The sequence below is a fragment of the Amblyomma americanum genome, chromosome 8, assembly GCF_052857255.1.
Source record: "Amblyomma americanum isolate KBUSLIRL-KWMA chromosome 8, ASM5285725v1, whole genome shotgun sequence".
Lineage (NCBI taxonomy): Eukaryota > Metazoa > Arthropoda > Arachnida > Ixodida > Ixodidae > Amblyomma > Amblyomma americanum.
The window spans coordinates 73,258,583-73,276,198 of record NC_135504.1 but is presented as its reverse complement, the minus strand read 5'-3'; the positions used below and the strand labels follow the sequence as shown (position 1 = coordinate 73,276,198).

At 43.5% G+C, this 17,616-nt stretch overlaps 1 protein-coding gene across 3 annotated transcripts in view; it reads left to right on the top strand.

The window, feature by feature from the left end:
• LOC144101913 (monocarboxylate transporter 12-like) overlaps positions 1–17,616 on the top strand; it is a 93,409-nt gene that overhangs the window by 43,541 nt on the left and 32,252 nt on the right. For 2 of the 3 annotated variants that reach the window (XM_077635133.1, XM_077635135.1), the window contains one exon: positions 12,886–14,382. In XM_077635133.1, the coding sequence (XP_077491259.1) occupies positions 13,201–14,382 (1,182 nt within the window). In that variant the 5' untranslated portion in view covers positions 12,886–13,200. Of the gene's footprint in view, positions 1–5,997; positions 6,221–12,885; positions 14,383–17,616 lie in introns of those variants that run through there. The other variant, XM_077635134.1, reaches the window with a different exon arrangement.

The following is a 17,616-nucleotide window of genomic DNA, read 5'->3' as shown; positions in this document are numbered from 1 at the left end:
GTTGTCCCCACCCTCCCTTTTTCCTTGGCAGTTCTCCAAAATGGCTGCCTTAGCTATGTGACTACCACACACTGGGCTGCTCTTTCTGCTTGTCCCCCCCCCCCCTCATCTGCTTGACACACCTTGCGCTGTCTGATTTCGAATGCAGTGCACTGTAGAGTCTGGAAGTAGCTCACGCAACTGCGATGGTGGCAAAACAAACAAGGGGGGGGGGGGGGGGGGGGGCGTTCTCTGTGAGTGGGCCAAGTTCAAGGCTGAGGGAGGCAGAGGGTAAATATAGCATCCCTCTGGAGAGCCACTGGCATCGGACAATAACATCACGGCCAAGTGCCACAGTCCTCTGGGGTAGAGTCACGCCCCCTGTCTGCTGAAACTGCCCTCTAAGTGCAGGGAAATGTTTTCAGCTGGCTATCCTGATGGGACACTGTCTCGGTGTTAACATGCTGCAAGCTTGGTTGGGAACACTGCTTTAGTTGATTGGAAGTCTCTGTCTTCAAATGCTGCGCAGGACTCCGCAAACTGTCCAGCCATGCTAAATTACACCGTCTCAGGTTTTGGTACTTAGCACCCAGTAAGTCATTAATGATGTTTTCTGCACACCTTGTATTAACCATTTAAGAGGAACTTGACACAAGCATGCACTCACTCTTGAAGAATTTATTTGTACTGATAACACCTTCCGATGTTAATTTTTTTTTGCAAGTAGTTGGAGATTGGAATCAATTGCGCACCCATCAAGTATAGCTCAGCCAACTGGGGACAGATTTATTAAGCTAGCCAAGAGCTCTGTTCTCACATTTATTTTGGCATGAATCTCTTAATTTTTGTGTACTGCAATGTTTCTGCCCATGTATTTATAGGATGCAAGTGCTATTCTCGTTTTGTTGCTTAATTCTTTGTCTATGCCACATGTGCTGCATGTGTATCATCCCATTGTTGAAGCTTCAAACTCAAGCCATTGAAGCTATACTTCTATATATCTGTAAAAAATAAAAAAAAGAGATTAATAGTATTCCAATATAAAATAAATTGTCTGTTTATTTGCTTCTATCCTCGGGGGCATTTCTTTTCTTGTCTGGGATGCATGTTACATTTCAAGACAGAGTAATTAAAGTTCTGGTATGGGTTAGTTGGTTCATGTTGAACTTGTAGAAACAGCACAGAAAAAATGCCTGGTAGAACAAAGTCAGACTTCACACTTGCCTGTAAGTGTGCTTTCCATTGTCTTTGTTTTTTTCAAGCTTTTTCTACAATTTCAAGACACTTAAAACTCAGTCACTGCTGTCAAATATAGCCAAGGCTCTCAGCAATGCAGTGTTGTAAAAAAAAGAATAAAGATGTGATTGTCAACCATCTACGAGAACCTACATAGGTATCGTGTTTCTATCTCTGGGAATAAGGTTAAAAATAATAAATGGGCCTGCATTGGTTAACACTCTTGCATCAGGGTTCAGGAGGATGTATTTGTAGATCTATTTGATTGACGAGCAGGTCACCTGTTTATATTTATTATTTATTTATTTATACAGTACTGCTCACCTCTAGATGAGGCTCTAAGCAGGAGTGGGGGATATTAAAAACCCAACTAGGCTAGAAATGCGTAAAACACATCAAGACATAACAAGCATGCTTCCACAAAACCAAGAAAAACAGTCGATGAAAGGCACTCACAAGCACCAGTTACAAGGTTCTGTGCAAAAAGAAATAAGGCACACATAGCAGCATTTAAAGCACTCACGAGTGCAACTCAAGAGCTTTTACAAATAATGTAGTAGTCACACATTCCACTATGCTGGCTGGTAGCCGGTTTCCATTCATATATTGCATTTGGAAAGGAGGAGTTTGTGAATGAGCCAGTATGGCATGCATAATCTCTTATTTTATTATTATAATGCAATTGGGTGGCTTGCCTTCACACTAGTTGTATGTGCATGTGTTTGTGTATGCAAAGTTTATCATGGAACAGCAACTGCATGTTTTTTAATCGGTCTCGTTTGTGTTGCTTTTGTAAACAGTCTAGTCCTGCCTTTTTTTTACCTCGGCACTCGTGGAAGTATGCCAACCATATGCACGGCATACAAATCTAACTGCTCTATTTTGTACTGAATCCTCTAGTGTATGGGCCACAAACAGTTGATTCATTTTTGTATGACAGAGCAAACTAAGTTTTGCATCCTAGTAATTTTACTTTTATTTTATATGAGCTGATAGCAATTTGTTTACCAGTGCCACTGTGTGCTTTTCTTACTGCAGTGTAGCTGACAAGGCGTACGATTCCTCCGGCCAACTTTTCCAACCTGTCTCGCACTGAAGCTTTTGCTCTCCTTCCTATCCATACTACCTGTAGCTAGCTCTTACCACTAAAATTTGCCGGGCTAGTTGGTTCATACTGAAATAAGAGTAAACTGTGCAAAAGGATAAGACAACAGGAGGAAACACGTTGTATGTGTTTCTTCCTGTTGTCTTACTCCTTATTTCATTAATTGCATTCCTGACAGTTATACTGTGCTTGGCTGCAGGTTAGGGACACTAGCTGGCTGATAAAACACCAGCTGCTTAAATTGACAGCATGATGAAGTTTTATCACACAATGCATTTCATGCTTTGACGGTTCCAACTGGCAAGGTGTTTTGCACTAATGATGCATGACTGCAGTGTTTGCAGAGCAAGAGATGGCAAGCAGTCTTGGGATGATATATTGCAAACATAGTTTGGCATGGTTTCTTCACTGCAGCCATTGTGAGGCAGTGCAAGGATTCTGAAAAACAGATGATCATCAGCATCACCATGATCATCAGCCTGCCAACACCCACTGCAGGACAAAGGCCTCTCCCATATTTCTGTGGTGTGCCACATTATCCCCACAAACTTCTTAATCTAATCCGCCCACCTAACCTTCTGCCGCCTCCTGCTATGCTTGCCTTCTCTTGGAATCCACTCCATTACCCTTAAGGACCAGCGGTTATCTTGCCTTCACATTACACACCCTGCCCAAGCCCCTTTCATCGTCTTGATTTCGACTACACTGTCTTTAACACGCATTTGTTCACTCACCCATTCTGCCCGATTTCGTTCTCTTAACATTACACTTATGATTTTTTTTCCATAACTCGCTGTGTTGTCCTTAAGGTAGGATGAGACTTTGCTTTGTCAAAATATTTGATTTTGAGATTGTGAGATTCTCTTGTAGACAGTTTCTTTACCTTTCAGAAAATATGTTACACTTGTGTATTCGTGGTTTCAAAAATCATTTCTCTGTCCTTTTTTTCAAGTCGACCAGAAAAGTTGGTGCACCTCGATGTGGTCGCTTCGTTTTGGATACTTGCAAAAATTCAATGCTTTGAAGTTTTTGATCAGAAACTCAGGTTTTGGTTTTGGTTTGGAATTTGACCTTGTTCGTAGTACATATTTTTGCCACGGGGGCTCCTCCTGTAGCTATTCTGTCAAGGGAAGTTTTGATGAATAAAACAGTTCTCAGAGACTTGATTAGTGTTTTGCTCAAAACATTTTTGGAGGATTGTGCACCTTTTTCTTGGACAAAATAGAGCATAAGCAAACCAACCTTTTCATAGACGTCAACTAATGGCAGTTACATAACTGGAACTGGGATCAATAGTCTAGGTGCATTTTTATTTGAAAAACACACACATTCATATGTGGCAATTTTATTCCATTGACAAAGATAAAAAATATAACAAGTCTAGTCTTTGTTGGAAGCACATAATTTTAGTTCCACTTGTGTCAAGCATTGGTTGCTGCATTTGTACAAGATAGCAACTCTGCGGATAGTAGATTTTAAGAGAAAGGTACATTAATAGACAAAAACAAAAATGAAACAAAAATTTGAACTAGTTTTGAGCCCTAATGCAAGCTGCGTCTGTCTTTAAGATTCCTTGCAAATTTTACAGCCATAGCTTTTATTACAACCACTCTACAGCCAACTTTTGAAACTCATTTTCATAGTCTCACCTCACCTTAACTCAAAAACAGGTAGAGCAAGCAAAATGGGTCTTGGTTGCATATCATATGCATGAGAATGCAGTTTAGTGAGGCATCTGACAAATTCAGAAAGCATGGAAAGGGTGCACATTTGAATGTTGGCACTGAATGGGTGTCCTTTGTGGCCGCTTTGTGGTTAACTCTCCTGGAGAATGACGAAGGCCTTTGAGAGAGCAGAAGATATGTTAACGTGGAGGGCTATTCCCCTGCAAGGTCGGGGAGCTTTCTGTCTCCAGGCTGTGTGCATTGTGCTCATTCCTCTCCTGAATTCAAGGTTACACTGCTAGTTGCAGCGGCATTTTAGAAAGGTAACAGTGTAAAACTGCTGTAGAAGGTCCCGTGAAGGAATTGGTCGCAATTTTACGTTTGTAGCTGTTAGCGCGATAACCTTCGGTGTCGCAGGAAAGTCGGCATCATCGTCAGCGTCAATAACTGTGAGCAAAATATCCATAAAAAATCTCCAGAGAAGCAACTTAGGTGAGAGGTGCGCCACTTAGGTCACGTGACCTTGTGTCGTCGTCACAACCTGCCGTCTGGTATGTGAACAAACTGCCCGCTATGGCAAGTCGCAGTTAAAATAATGATTGATTGCGAGAGGTTGCTCAGGACGAGCAATCTGCGTGTCATAAGCCAGCCCCACCAGTGGCTGTTTGAAACAGCCGCTTGCCTGGACAGTGGCACATCGCTTAACCACTGCAGCACTGCGCCAGCAATGGTATTGAGGGCTGCTAGTGATCGATGAAAGGTTAAGTAAAGAGTGACCAGTTCTGCATATATGGTCGTTAACCCATTAACGCCATCTCGTCATATCCTTAAGACGGAGCTTAATTGTCCCCTCCAGTTTCTTTAGTTCACCTTCCGACCAGATGTTGTACAAAATGTTCACATTCCTTTAATGCTGAGTGCTGGTAGCTTATCTCATACCATGTGGAGCCTGGTACTCAAAAGTTGTCTCTGACAGGTGTCACTTTGAGTAAAAGACCCATTATCATTGTGGCTGATTGCTGTGGACGAAATGTCCTTTGGTGCCCTTTTCCGATCTGTGTGAACAGATAGCCAACTTTAACATATGCCGTTCATTTCTCAGAGCCCTGGGTTACAAGTGAAGTCTTTTTGCTTTATCAGTCAAACTGCATTGAGCAGTGGCTGGTCTCGATGCCTTCGTGTTCACTGCTCTGCTTGGGTTGGTGAAGTGCTATGTGAGGTCAACAACGGGGTTTCTGAATTCGCTTGTTGTTTTCTTCCAGTCAAACCATTTTAGCAGTAGTATTAAGATGCCGAGAGGTGAAACGGCACCTTATGTTTGGCTGAATTAGATGGCTTTGCCTACTATTGTTGCCACAGATGCAGTAACTTTTCTCTCTGAGAGGCTTGTAGCATGCATTTCCACCATCATGGTGTCATCCTGCTTAATTGGAAGGTGCTGTGATGCTCATGAACAGCATACAGCCAAATGTCAGGCTCTTCCCTTTGGTGATAGTTAGCCTCTTCCGAGAGCTTAAGTGTACTGCTGCAGAAATGTTTCAGTACCACTGTCTGAGCAAAAGTGATTGAAAATTGGGCATTAGCACCAGAAAAAGGTTCACATCTTATGCAGTGTACATGTCATGAGTAACACTTTTTAACATTTTATTAACCAATTTACATGTTGATAATAATAATAATAATTTGGAAAGAATAAACGCTTTTATGCACTAATATTTATTCTAAAAGCTGTACACCATCTTGCCCGACTACAAGCTTTGTTAAGTGCGTTCTTCTGACAGAGCAGGTCGAAGGACCCACAGGGCACTCTGAGCGGATGGAAAGTACCGTTCTTGAGTTGCGCTGTCCCAGCCAGGGCTCTTGTCTTTTTATCACTGCCGCGACTGCACACATTCGCATCATCACCCAGCCCTCAGACTGTGTCATTTATCTTTCAAGGAGACGATGATAAAGTGGTCCTTATCTTCACTCTCCATTCCGGAAGGTCTCCTCAGGTGTTGAAAGTGCCTATCGTCAGGTTGACAGTGTGCTGCCTGGCTTTGGGGCACGACGGTCATTCGTTTCAGTGCGTAGTGCAGAGGCTGTCGTGCAGAGTTGCCATGGAGTGCGAGTGCAGGTGGTTGTGAGTGGTGGTGCTTCTTATCGTGCTGTGCCACTTTTTGGGATTTTGAAGAAATACTCTGAACCGTTTTTCCTCCCTCCGTTCTGTTGAACTTTGCAGTCTTTGTCCTGAAAGGTAAGTCTCCCTGAGAACACCTTCTTCCACTAACTCTTTTTGAGAGAAGTTGTGCTCTGGTTGATTAATGATGTCGTCAGCTGGAGTTTTAGTACGATTAATGATGTCGTCAGCTGGAGTTTTAGTACGGTAGCACTACTAGGAGAATTTTCCAATTTTAGGCATACACATGTATGTACAGCTTTTGTCAAAAGTAACCAGGCTGCATGGTTTGCTTCTCATTCGAATTGTAGAGCAGTTACACCTTTTGTAAACATAAAGAAGTACTTGTAAGGTGTGGACAGGGGTTCTCCTTACCATAAAGAGATTGAGCTTGAGGGCTAGCATAATAGCTTAAATATGTGACTGAGAAGCAAACCGTCCAGCCTGATTACTTTTGGAAAAGACTGCGTACGTATGCAAGTCTCTGAAGCCTGCTTTGTGGCAGGCAGCCTACCTGCCCACCGGGCTGCCAGGTGTGTATAGGTGTAGTGTGAAGGCCTTCATTGTAAATAGCCTCCGAGTAAAGGCCTTTAGGTAGAATGCCCCTAGGCCAGAGGCCTTAATGGTAAAAGCCTTTAGCAAGTAATGAGATTAAGGGGAGATGCGGTACTTGAAATAATTAAAAAAAAAGCTAAAATTTTGATTTTTTAAAAATGACATATTCGGGTTCAGTATACACTAAAAGTACCTACCTACAAAGTTTCAAGGTCTAATCTGACCTCTAACTACTAAAAAACAATATATTTGATGCCTCCAAAGTGTCGAGATGACTATTTCTAGGCAAAATGTGGCAGAACTCTGCGCCCGTCTCCCTGCAACTGCGGCAACAATGGCCTCAATCTTAGTCGGGTTCAAAAACTGGCGCTCTTCTCAACATCCCAGTATTACTCACTACTGTGAAATCCTCTTTGAACCTCCGCATTTCGCCATTTTCTGAGGCCTCTACAATAACATCCAGATGGCTGGTGTGTGCACTACAAATGCTTTTCTCAACTTGATGCTTTTTTCCAACATGAGTAGTGTTGCGTAATTTTTCGTTATGTTTTTCTGGTGCAATTTGCATTATTCTTTTAATGTTTAATTCAGAAAGAAGTAAATTGTGGAGCAATGCTATTTTTTTATGGCTGAGTCGAACATATCGAAAGGGAACAAACGCAGGTTAATGACATCCTAGTCGAAATCAAGAGGAAGAAATGGATCTCGCCAATGCTATTCACCGTCTCTTTACGGGAGGTATTCCGAGTCCTGAATTAGGAACAGTTAAGGATAAGAGTTAAAGGAGAATACATAAATAATCTGTGATTCGCTGATGACATTGCCTTGCTGAGTCACTCAGGAGATGAATTGCAAAGCATGATCAGTGAGTTAGACAGGCAGAGTGGAACGGTGGGTCTAAAAATTGACATGCAGAAAACCAAAGTAATGTTCAACAGTCTAGCAAGGGAACAGCAGTTCACAGTTGGCAGCGAGGCATTGGAAGTGGTAAACGAATATGTCTACTTAGGAATACTTCTACTTGGAGCAGGAAGTGACAGCTGATCCGGATCATGAGAGGAAAATAAGAATGGGGTGCAGCACATATGGCAGGTTCTCTCAGATCATGAATGGCAATTTACGAATATTCCTCAAAAGAAAAGCGTACAACAGCTGTATCTTACCGGTACTCACCTACGGGGCAGAAACGTGGAGGCTAACGAAAAGAGTTCAGCTTAAGTTAAGGACAACGCAGCGAGCCATGGAAAGAAAAATGATAGGTGTAACGTTAAGAGACCGTAAGCGGGCAGAGTGGGTGAGGGAACAAACACGGGTTAATGGCATCCTAGTTGAAATCAAGAGGACGAAATGGGCTTGGGCAGGGCATGGAGTGGATTCTAAGAGCAAGCAAGCGTAGCAGAGGGCAGCAGAAAGTTAGGTGGGTGGATGGGATTACTAAGTTTGCGTGCATAGGGTGGTTGCAGCTGGCAAAGGACAGGGTTAATTAATTGGAAAGACATGGGAGAGGCCTTTGCCCTGCATTGGGCATAGTTAGGCTGATGACGGTGATAGTGATAATGATGACGACTATCACCTATTTATATTTCATACTTGTGTTGCTTGGACATAAGTTAACATTTTTGTATGGTGATATAGCTAAATGACAATATGAATAGCGTAGCTCCGCAAGGCAGATCTTTGGCTGCAGCTTCACTTCAGTCGGAACCAAAAAATATTTAGGGAAACTGTCGTTTAATGACCCGTAAGAAATTGCCTAATTAGGCCTAATTATTTTCTTATAATATGAGAACTAATTGAGATATACCGTTGCATTGGGTTTTATGGCACATTGCCTGGAACTGTGTGTAATATATTGGAACTAATCACATTTTTGAAAAAAAGGAGGGAAAGTACGCACCTGATTTCACTGCAATATCTCGAATAATGAGAATTTTTGTTTTAAGATCAGTGTCTCACCTGAAGTGCCCATCATAACTAGTGCTACTGAACGATGTTCTGCGCTTAGCCATGCTGAGCCGTCTGCTGTTTTAAGGTGAAAGCCTTTAATGGCTAATACTCGCGGTGACCATTCGTCCGGTCACGTGACCTTGTGGTGTTCGTCCGTTACATCCTAGGTTACGTAACCTTGTCACTTGGTCACAACCTGCCAACTGGACTGTGAGCAAACTGCCCACTGTGGCGGGTGGTGTGATCCGCCGCCAAGCAACAACTGCGCATGCGCAGCGTGACGTCGCTGCTCAAATTCAAATCAGTGAATGAGTTGCAGACGGCTTCCGCCTTCCCGCAGTGAAGAGATATCTATGTGCCTCCAACGAATTTTTTTCATGCTGCGCATCACTTCTTTTCAGTTTTGCTTTTTCTCCTCTGTTGCAAGTTTGCGCTCGTGTGTGTGTGCGTGTTTCTACCTCCCGTCCTGTGTCATACTGCGCAAAATTTTTAATTATGTCACTATACCAACTGGCCCAACGTTCTACCCTATTAAAATTCTCCTTTGTGCTGTGGCTTACACACCCACAGCCAGTGTCATTTGCCTGCACCTGCGCTCTCTGCCTGGTGGTGGTGTGTGTCCTTCACATCTCCTCACGAGATCACTGTTTCAATCTTTTGCATCGATGGCCGTTGTTTCTTGCTGCTTGGTAGTAGTTAAGTGTCGGTGGACATGAGGTGCGCTAATGCTTGTGGACAGTCACTGTGCTCAGCTTGGTTTGATTTTCATCCCACTTTTTCATTTTTACATAGTAGGTCTCGTACTGCATTGCATTTGCAATTGCAATCCCCGTTTCTTATTGTTCACTGGTCAGTGCATCAGCACACCATTGCCACACCAACTAAGGCTGTTCCATTGCTTCATTCCTTCTTTGCCTTGTTCAGGTTTGCGGGAATAGCAAAAAATGTTTCTTGTTGGGCCGACTGAGGTTAGATTCTTGTGTGAATGTTGTCTGAAAGGGGGATGTGACTTTCCGTGAAATTTTTTTTTACTTTATAGTTTTTTTACTACTTTCACAAAATTTGACTGATTTATCTCCAGAAAATTACTTTCTATTATATATCTTTCCTTTAAATCTTATTAAAAGGCTGCAGAGTTAAGAGAATATGTCAGAAGGCTGGTCCAACATTCACTGTGTTCCGACAGATGTGCTACAGGTCAAGACGTTCTTAGAATTTATTTTTTACAAAGCACAAATTTTGGTTTTCAATTTTTGCGATGATGTATGTGTTGACATAGAGTGTGAAGAAAATTTGATACAAGAAATTTAAAATTCACAAATTTCAAAAACAAGATTGTCTTGACCTGTACTGTGGTTCTAAGAGTACAACAGAACAAAATGGTCAAAATAGATAAATCTGTCATGAAGAAATATGCTCTGCAAAGTTTGTAGGCAGGAAACCATAATGGAGAAAAATGCCCATTGTTTGTGTTTCCTCGCAACGCACTACCGCCATGGTTCATGAAGCAGTCTTTTTGGATTTCAAAACTGCGTGCCCCTTTAAGAGGTTATTGTGTACATTTTTGTTGTGTTTGCTTTCTGTGCTTTGCACCTCGCTTTAGGCTTGTAAAGTCTGATTCCTTTTTGTTTTGCACTTCAAAGTTCCATGGGTATGGACAGGGTCACTGGACAGGTATGGACAGCTGTTGGATGTTAAACTCCACTTGTTAACTCCACGTACTATGCCACCACTTGTTTTGTTTAAGCAGAGGGCAAGCAGTGGCATTGAAGAGCTTATTAAAATTCCTTTCTTCTACTGTGACTGTGGTTGGGGGCTGACATTCAGCTGGCAGCTTCTTGTCAAAGGTTGAGACCCTGCTTTATGTTACGTGTTTCTTTCGAGCCATTCACCATTTTCACACAGCCTGTGCACCCCTCCTCCCCTGGTCTGTCCCGAGCTCAACTGCTTGAAAACACAGCCAGCTTGTTCTTGTTGGTGACTTATGTAAACGGCAGGTGGTGACTGCTGCACACACACATGTGCCACTTCGCATGCGCAGTTGAAACCTCATCGAAGCAGATCATGCCCGTGCTACCCGTGTGCATTTCTTTTCAGTCGGTTTTGTGTGTACCAGGGGAACTGTCGTGCACTCTTGAGAGGGTCTTGTGAAAGAGCCAAATTTACTTTGTACTCACTTGGTTTCACTCGATGCAGACAGCTCAGCAGATGAATTTTTTTTCTTCCCCATGTATTGGCGTCAGATATGCTCCGATTATCTCTCTTGCTCTTTTGTCTGCAATGTTGTCCAGAACAGCGACTTTATCAGAGTTTATAGTTATATTGGTAAGCTCTCAAGCATTTTGCGCCAAATAGCAAGATTTCTTTGTTGTTGTAAGATACTGCACATGTGTGCATGCTCTCTTAATCTTTGACTGTCTGATGCAGTGCCTAGTCTAATTGATATAGCTTTTTCGCATATTGTATATCTAAAGCCCTTTGTGTGTAAAACGTGATTTTACCCAATTCTTGGACCCTAAAACGGATTTCTTAAAAATTGTGATTTTTCTCTGAAAATGCCCTTCTAGAAGACGCTCAAGCATAAGTGAATGAGGGGCTCGTTTTGATATAAGTACGGCATATATGAACAGGAATAGAGAATGTACATTTTCCTCACAAAATTTAGAGGATATCCTGCGCTCATCTGAGGGATGCTTGTTCATTTGGTGACCTTAAACATCTTTGAATGCTTCTTATTCTTGACGTAGCTTAATTTGAAGATAAAATTGAAAAGTAATTTCTGAAATCGGGAGGCCATAACACTGGTACCGATAAGGCATTTATTTGGCATCAATGTATCAAACGATATCCACGCTAGCGATGCCCTGCTCCGGGACTGGTACCCGTTTAAAATAGCCAATGTGATGCTTAATGACTGTTTCCGCAGTGTACAAGGCAGGTAGGTCTTCCATGCTTGTGAAGTGTTGCGTAGTAGTTGGAAAGTTCACACGACAAAATAATTGGAATAGATCAGAAGAAAATCTTATTTAAACAGTTTTTTCCTGCGCAACCTGTCATATCCATGTTGTTTATGAAATACTGAGCAAAAAGTAAGATATTGTGTGTCACACGAAGTCTAATGCTTATAGTGAACTGTCTTTGGCCACGCTTTCATTCTTTCTAGCCATTATTCTACATTGAGGGCAGTTCAGTGTTTGCTTGATGATAAGGCTGCTTGCCGCATGCATGGCTGTCCTTGGAACAGGACCCTCATGTGCCATCAATGGCATCTATGCTTGAGCAACACTGCTTGTTTTCTCCATTTTTTTTGTTCTGAAGGTTTAAAGACAGCTTGACAGGTATCCTTGGTCGGCTTGTGGTAGTGTGCTTGCGTTATGGCAGTAGTCAATGTCAAGATGTAAAGACAAGCATGCGAGGCTTTTGGCGGGCTGGGTATAGTTTGCTTGAGGCTGTAGAAATTTATTCGTGTCTTTTATGCCTTGCAATATCTGGGCTCTGGAATCACTAAAAAATGGAATGAGATTTGTTTTTGTTTACACAGCTTCCAAGCTTGAAAGCTTTGTTTCTTGCTTGTCCCCGGTATTGGAGATATTATAGCAGTACTTGTTATGGGACTAGTTCGCCCATGGCTTTCATGAAGAATAAATTTACTGGGCGGGTCTTAAGGAACTTGCGTGCAAGTAATGCAAAAGCATTGTAATTCTGTTCCAGTTCTATTATAATTCAATCACAATTTTATTCTAATTCTATTCAAATGCTATTCCAATTTTATTCTAATTTTATTCTATTCCTTTGTAGATGATGCAGTTTTAAGTACTAGTACTGACTATTATTGGTTAACATTTTGTATTTTCCTGCATTTGATGACATAGCACTGCTTCGACCAATCTCGAGTTTTGTAATGCGCCCGCTTTTTGGACGACTCCGGGCTTTTGTGGCAATGAGCCATCTAATGTTTCGCGTTAATGAATTGTGCAGGCATAGACATGTGCAGACTGTCAACTGATTTTATTACCGTCACGCCACAGTATATAATGGCCAAGATAAAAATTTATATTTGCGATAAAAACTCCTAGTTGAATAAAAAGCTTTAATGCAATAAAAATTCTTGTTCTAGCATGTTCTAACTAAAACAGAGTTGGAGCCCTTGGGAAGGCTGCCGAGTAGTGTTTGGATGCATCTTTCGGCGGAGTCGAGCAAGGTGCTGAGCGTTGTGTGTGTGCTGTGCTCCCTCTGTGCAGAATTGATGGGATCAGTGGCAGATCAGAGAGACCGCCGGAGCGGCACATCTGGACGCCCAACCACATGCGCCTGAGCAACAAGTCATACGCTCTGCAACGCCCCATGGCCAAACTGGTCCTCCTGCAGCAGCTCGGTATATCAGTGCCTGAAATCTACAGCAGCAAGAACCTACAGGAGGAGTGCCTAGTCATCCCCGCCTCGCTCGAACCCCTCTTGTGTAGTGCCGAGAAACCCCACCACCGTGAGTGTAACGCCCACCACCTGACACCCGTGGCCCCTGTTTTAGCAACCCCTCAGTGTGTCCTCTTGTCAGCATGTCAGTGGACACAGAACCCAAGTCCCAGGTGCCTTCTGGCAGGCAGCTCTTAGACCAGCAGTGCTCGGTGCCATCTTCGTCATCGTCTTCGAGCGATGGCTGTAGCCGCCGAGCTGTGCCGCCTGACGGTGGCTGGGGCTGGGTCGTTGTGTTTGCCTCCTTCATGATCAACCTGATTGCCGATGGCGTATCAATGTCATTTGGCATCCTCTTCGTCGACCTCATTGACTACTTTGAACAGAGCAAGGGCAAGACGGCATGGGTCGGCTCTCTCTACCTGAGCATGCCCCTGCTGACGGGTCCCATTGCCTCATCGCTGACTGACCGCTACGGCTGCCGGCGCGTGTGTATTGTGGGCTCGCTCCTGGCGGCTGGCGGGTTTGTGGCTTCCTACGTCAGCACTTCGCTGGAGTTCCTCTTTCTCACATTCAGCGTGTCTGGCTTTGGCCTGGCCCTGTGCTACGTGACGTCCATCGTGAGTGTTGCCTACTACTTTGAGAAGCGGCGGTCGCTGGCCACGGGCCTTGCCGTCTGTGGTACGGGCATCGGTACATTTGTCTTTGCGCCCCTTACCATCCGGCTGCTCGAGACGTTCGCCTGGCAGGGCACACTGCTTATCTTGGCAGGCTTCTTTCTCAACATGGTCATCTCTGGTGCCCTCATGCGGGACCTGGACCTCTTCGGCGATGACGATGAAGACGATGATGCTAATGGGCATGAGAGGAAGTCTCTGCCACCTGCAGGTGGAAGCGACCAGAGACTGTGTAGCTCGCTAATCCAACTCCCAACCTACATAACGGACCAGCGCGGGGCTCCCCTGGACGTGCTGTCCGAGAACTACAACAAGGAGGGTGGCCACCTCAACACTCTCCTGGAGCAATACCCCAACATCTGGAGCACCATCGACCCATGTTCAACGATCAAGAGCGTGCCGCCCAACTTTGTGCATCCGCCGTCAACAGCCCCTGCGCCGGCTACAGGCGGGCGCGATGGAGGCACATGGGGCGAGCGCCGTCTGCAGCAGAGGGCTGACTCGGCGTGCTTGCGCAACATGCGGCTCCAACGGGGCAGCCTCACTTACCGCGGTGCCATGCTCAACATCCGTCGCTACCGGCTGCGGGCGTCGAGCTGCCCCGACATCTACCGCAACAGCATGCTGACGATCAGCGGAGAGGACAAGGTGGGTGTGATTGCCTTCCTGAGCAGTCGTCCACCTGGGGTGAGCCTCTCTATGACAATAACCCTTTTAGACACCATTTTTCATTTGCTTCGAAAACCTGTATTTTCTGCCTAAATAGTATATTTAGCCTTCAAGAAAGACAACTGGTTAGTTTGCTAGTGCAATTTACCAGTGAGTAATGTTTTACTGGGATGTGCAAAATTTTGTATAAAGTGTTATAATTCATGGAAGTACCAATATCAAAATGCCAGGACTTGGCAGGTGTATACGCGAAGGATAGCAGAATCAGTTTCAGTTCTGAAGATACACATTATGCTTGAAATAGCGAAAATAAAATTGATAATATTATTCATCGAAAAGTCTGTCTGCATAAAAATGGTGAATGGTGTGCGACTACGCTCACTTTTTCATGGACTTTTATTAACTCTGTTTGCTATATGCCATAAACAAGCATCTTATTTGCGACATGAAGAATGCTAAATTCACCTGAAATGTATAAATCGTTGCTGAGTCCAGCACACTCTCTAAAAAAGCTTTGTTCGCTCTGCACACAATTGGGAACAAAGCTGCCTAAAAGGTTAACTACATCTCACTGAAAAAAGCATGTTATACATTTTTGACAAAACTGGAGAATGGTTGCGGTCCCTCAGTTAGGCGCAAGACAGAAAAGCATGTCGTGTTCATGGTGGATCACTCGTCAACTCACTGGCTGAATAGGTTCCTGGGCCACATATTTTTTCTTCTTTTCCCCAGCCACAGCACCATGGCAACTCAGTAACTACTGCATTCTGACACTTTCCTGACACTTTCAACTGTGGAGGACGCAAAGGAATGTCTGCGAGATAATAACGCTGTTGTGTACTGTACCTCGACCGTACCAGAATCTTGGAAGAACGCTAACATTATCTTAATTCATAAGAGAAGAAACGCCAAGGACTTGAAAAATTACAGGCCGATCAGCTTACTGTCTGTTGCCTACAAGGTATTTACTTAGGTAATCACTAATAGAGTCAAGACAACCTTAGACTTCAATCAACCGAATGATCAGGCAGGCTTTCGTAAAGTGCATTCCACAATAGATCATATTCACACTATCAATATATATATGTATATATAGCCTTTATAGATTGCGAGAAAGCATTCGATTCAGTGGAAACCACGGCAGTCATACAGGCATTGCAAAATCAAAATGTAGAAGGACCTTATGTGAAAATACTGAAAGATGCCTATAGCAACTGTATAGCTACCATAGTCCTCCATAAAGTCAGCAATAAATTTCCAATAAGGAAGGGCGTAAGGCAGAGAGGCACGATCTCGCCAATGCTGTTCATCGCCTATTTACAGGAGGTATTCCGAGGCCAGAATCGGAAACAGTTGGGAACAATAGTTAATGAAAAATACATTAGTAATCTGTCATTCACTGATGACATTGCCTTGCTGAGTCACTCAGGAGATGAACTACAAAACAAGATCAATGAGTTAGACAGGCAGAGCAGAATGGTGGGTCTAAAAATTAACATGCAGAAAACCAAAGTAATGTTCAACAGTCTTGCAAGGGAACAGCAGTTCACAATTGGTAGCGAGGTGCTGGAAGTGGTAAGGGAATACGTCCACTTAGCATAGGTAGTGACCGCTGATCTGGATCATGAGAGGGAAATAACTAGAATAAGAATGGGGTGGAGTGCATATGGCAGGTTCTCTCAGATCATGAATGGCAATTTACCAATATCCCTCAAGAGAAAAGTACAGAACAGCTGTATCTTACCGGTGCTCACCAATAGGGCAGAAACATGGAGGCTTACGAAATGGATTCAGCTTAGGCTAAGGACAAAGCAGCGAGCTACGGAACGAAAAATGGTAGATGTAACATTAAGAGACCAGAAGCGGGCGGAGTGGGCGAGGGAGCAAACGCGGGTTAAATGACATCCTAGTCGAAATCAAGAGAAAGAAATGGGCTTGGGCAGGGCGCGTAATGCGAAGGCTAGATAGCCGCTGGTCCTTGAGGGTAACGGAGTAGATTCCAAGAGAAGGCAAGTATAGCAGGGGGCAGCAGAAAGTTAGGTGAGTGGATGAGATTAAGAAGTTTGTGGCGATACGGTCGCTGCAGCAGGCAAAGGACAGGGTTAATTGGAGAGACATGGGAGAGGCCTTTGCCTTGCAGTGGGTGCATTCAGGCTGACGACGATGATGATGATGTGTTTGTTGCATATTGAAAAATTGCCTGATGCTCCGAGGTTACCTCGGAGCCTTCCAGTGTAGTGTCCTAATAACTTTAAGACATTAAAAATTAAATTAAAAGTGATGCTATAAAAGTAAAATAATGTGAAAGTTAACGTAAAGATTAATTTTCTACTGGCATGTACCATGCCTGCATAGCTTTTTCAGGCGCCGGCCCTGTTTAAAAAATTCAGGGGTGCACTTTGTTGACCTAAAGTGCAGTAAGGCGAAAGCCTTTAGAGCGGTGTTGCTACTTGTGTCACTGATGTGTGGTTAAGATGTTGATTAAGTACACAATTGTTTGTGAATCTTAAATGCTGGAGACACTGGAGGAAGTTTGGGAGGCATCCATCTGATTCGGCGCCTTTGCGCAAACACTCTCCAGCGCCCTTACGCTAGACAAAAATTATTGTGGGACGATAAAAAAGAACAAAAAAGAAAGTGTCCCTGCCCGTACCAATTGGAGAACTACATATGCGTTTGCAGGAAGTAGTGTAATCGTTAGCATGCTTGGCTCCGGAACGGAAGGATGTTGGTTCGAATCCCGCCATGCACAAGGATCTTTTTCTTATCGATTGACATCATTTGATTGACAGCTATAGTGTGACAGATTTCGCCTACGGATGGACGGACAACAATGAGCCATTAAAGGCTTTTGCCTTAATAAAGGTAATTAGACCATAGCAGAAGGGCCTCTATAATTATGTAAACAGAACATTTAATTGTACGTTTCTTGTTTTGAATGATGCATGGGACATTAGAATGGAGAATGGACATTAGAAAAATGGAAATATAACTGCTGATACATTGCTCTCATTCCAGCTCTTGAAACAGGCTGGCTCAAGTGTTTAGTGAATTAAAATGACGCATCAGTGATTACAATGAAATTTTTTTCGTGCCTCACTTCATCTAAAAATCAACTACACACCACAGCCATTGTTCAGTTGATGAAACCGAAATAGCATTAAGAAGAAATTCAATTCTAAATTATTTATCGGTTAGGTGAATACCACGGAA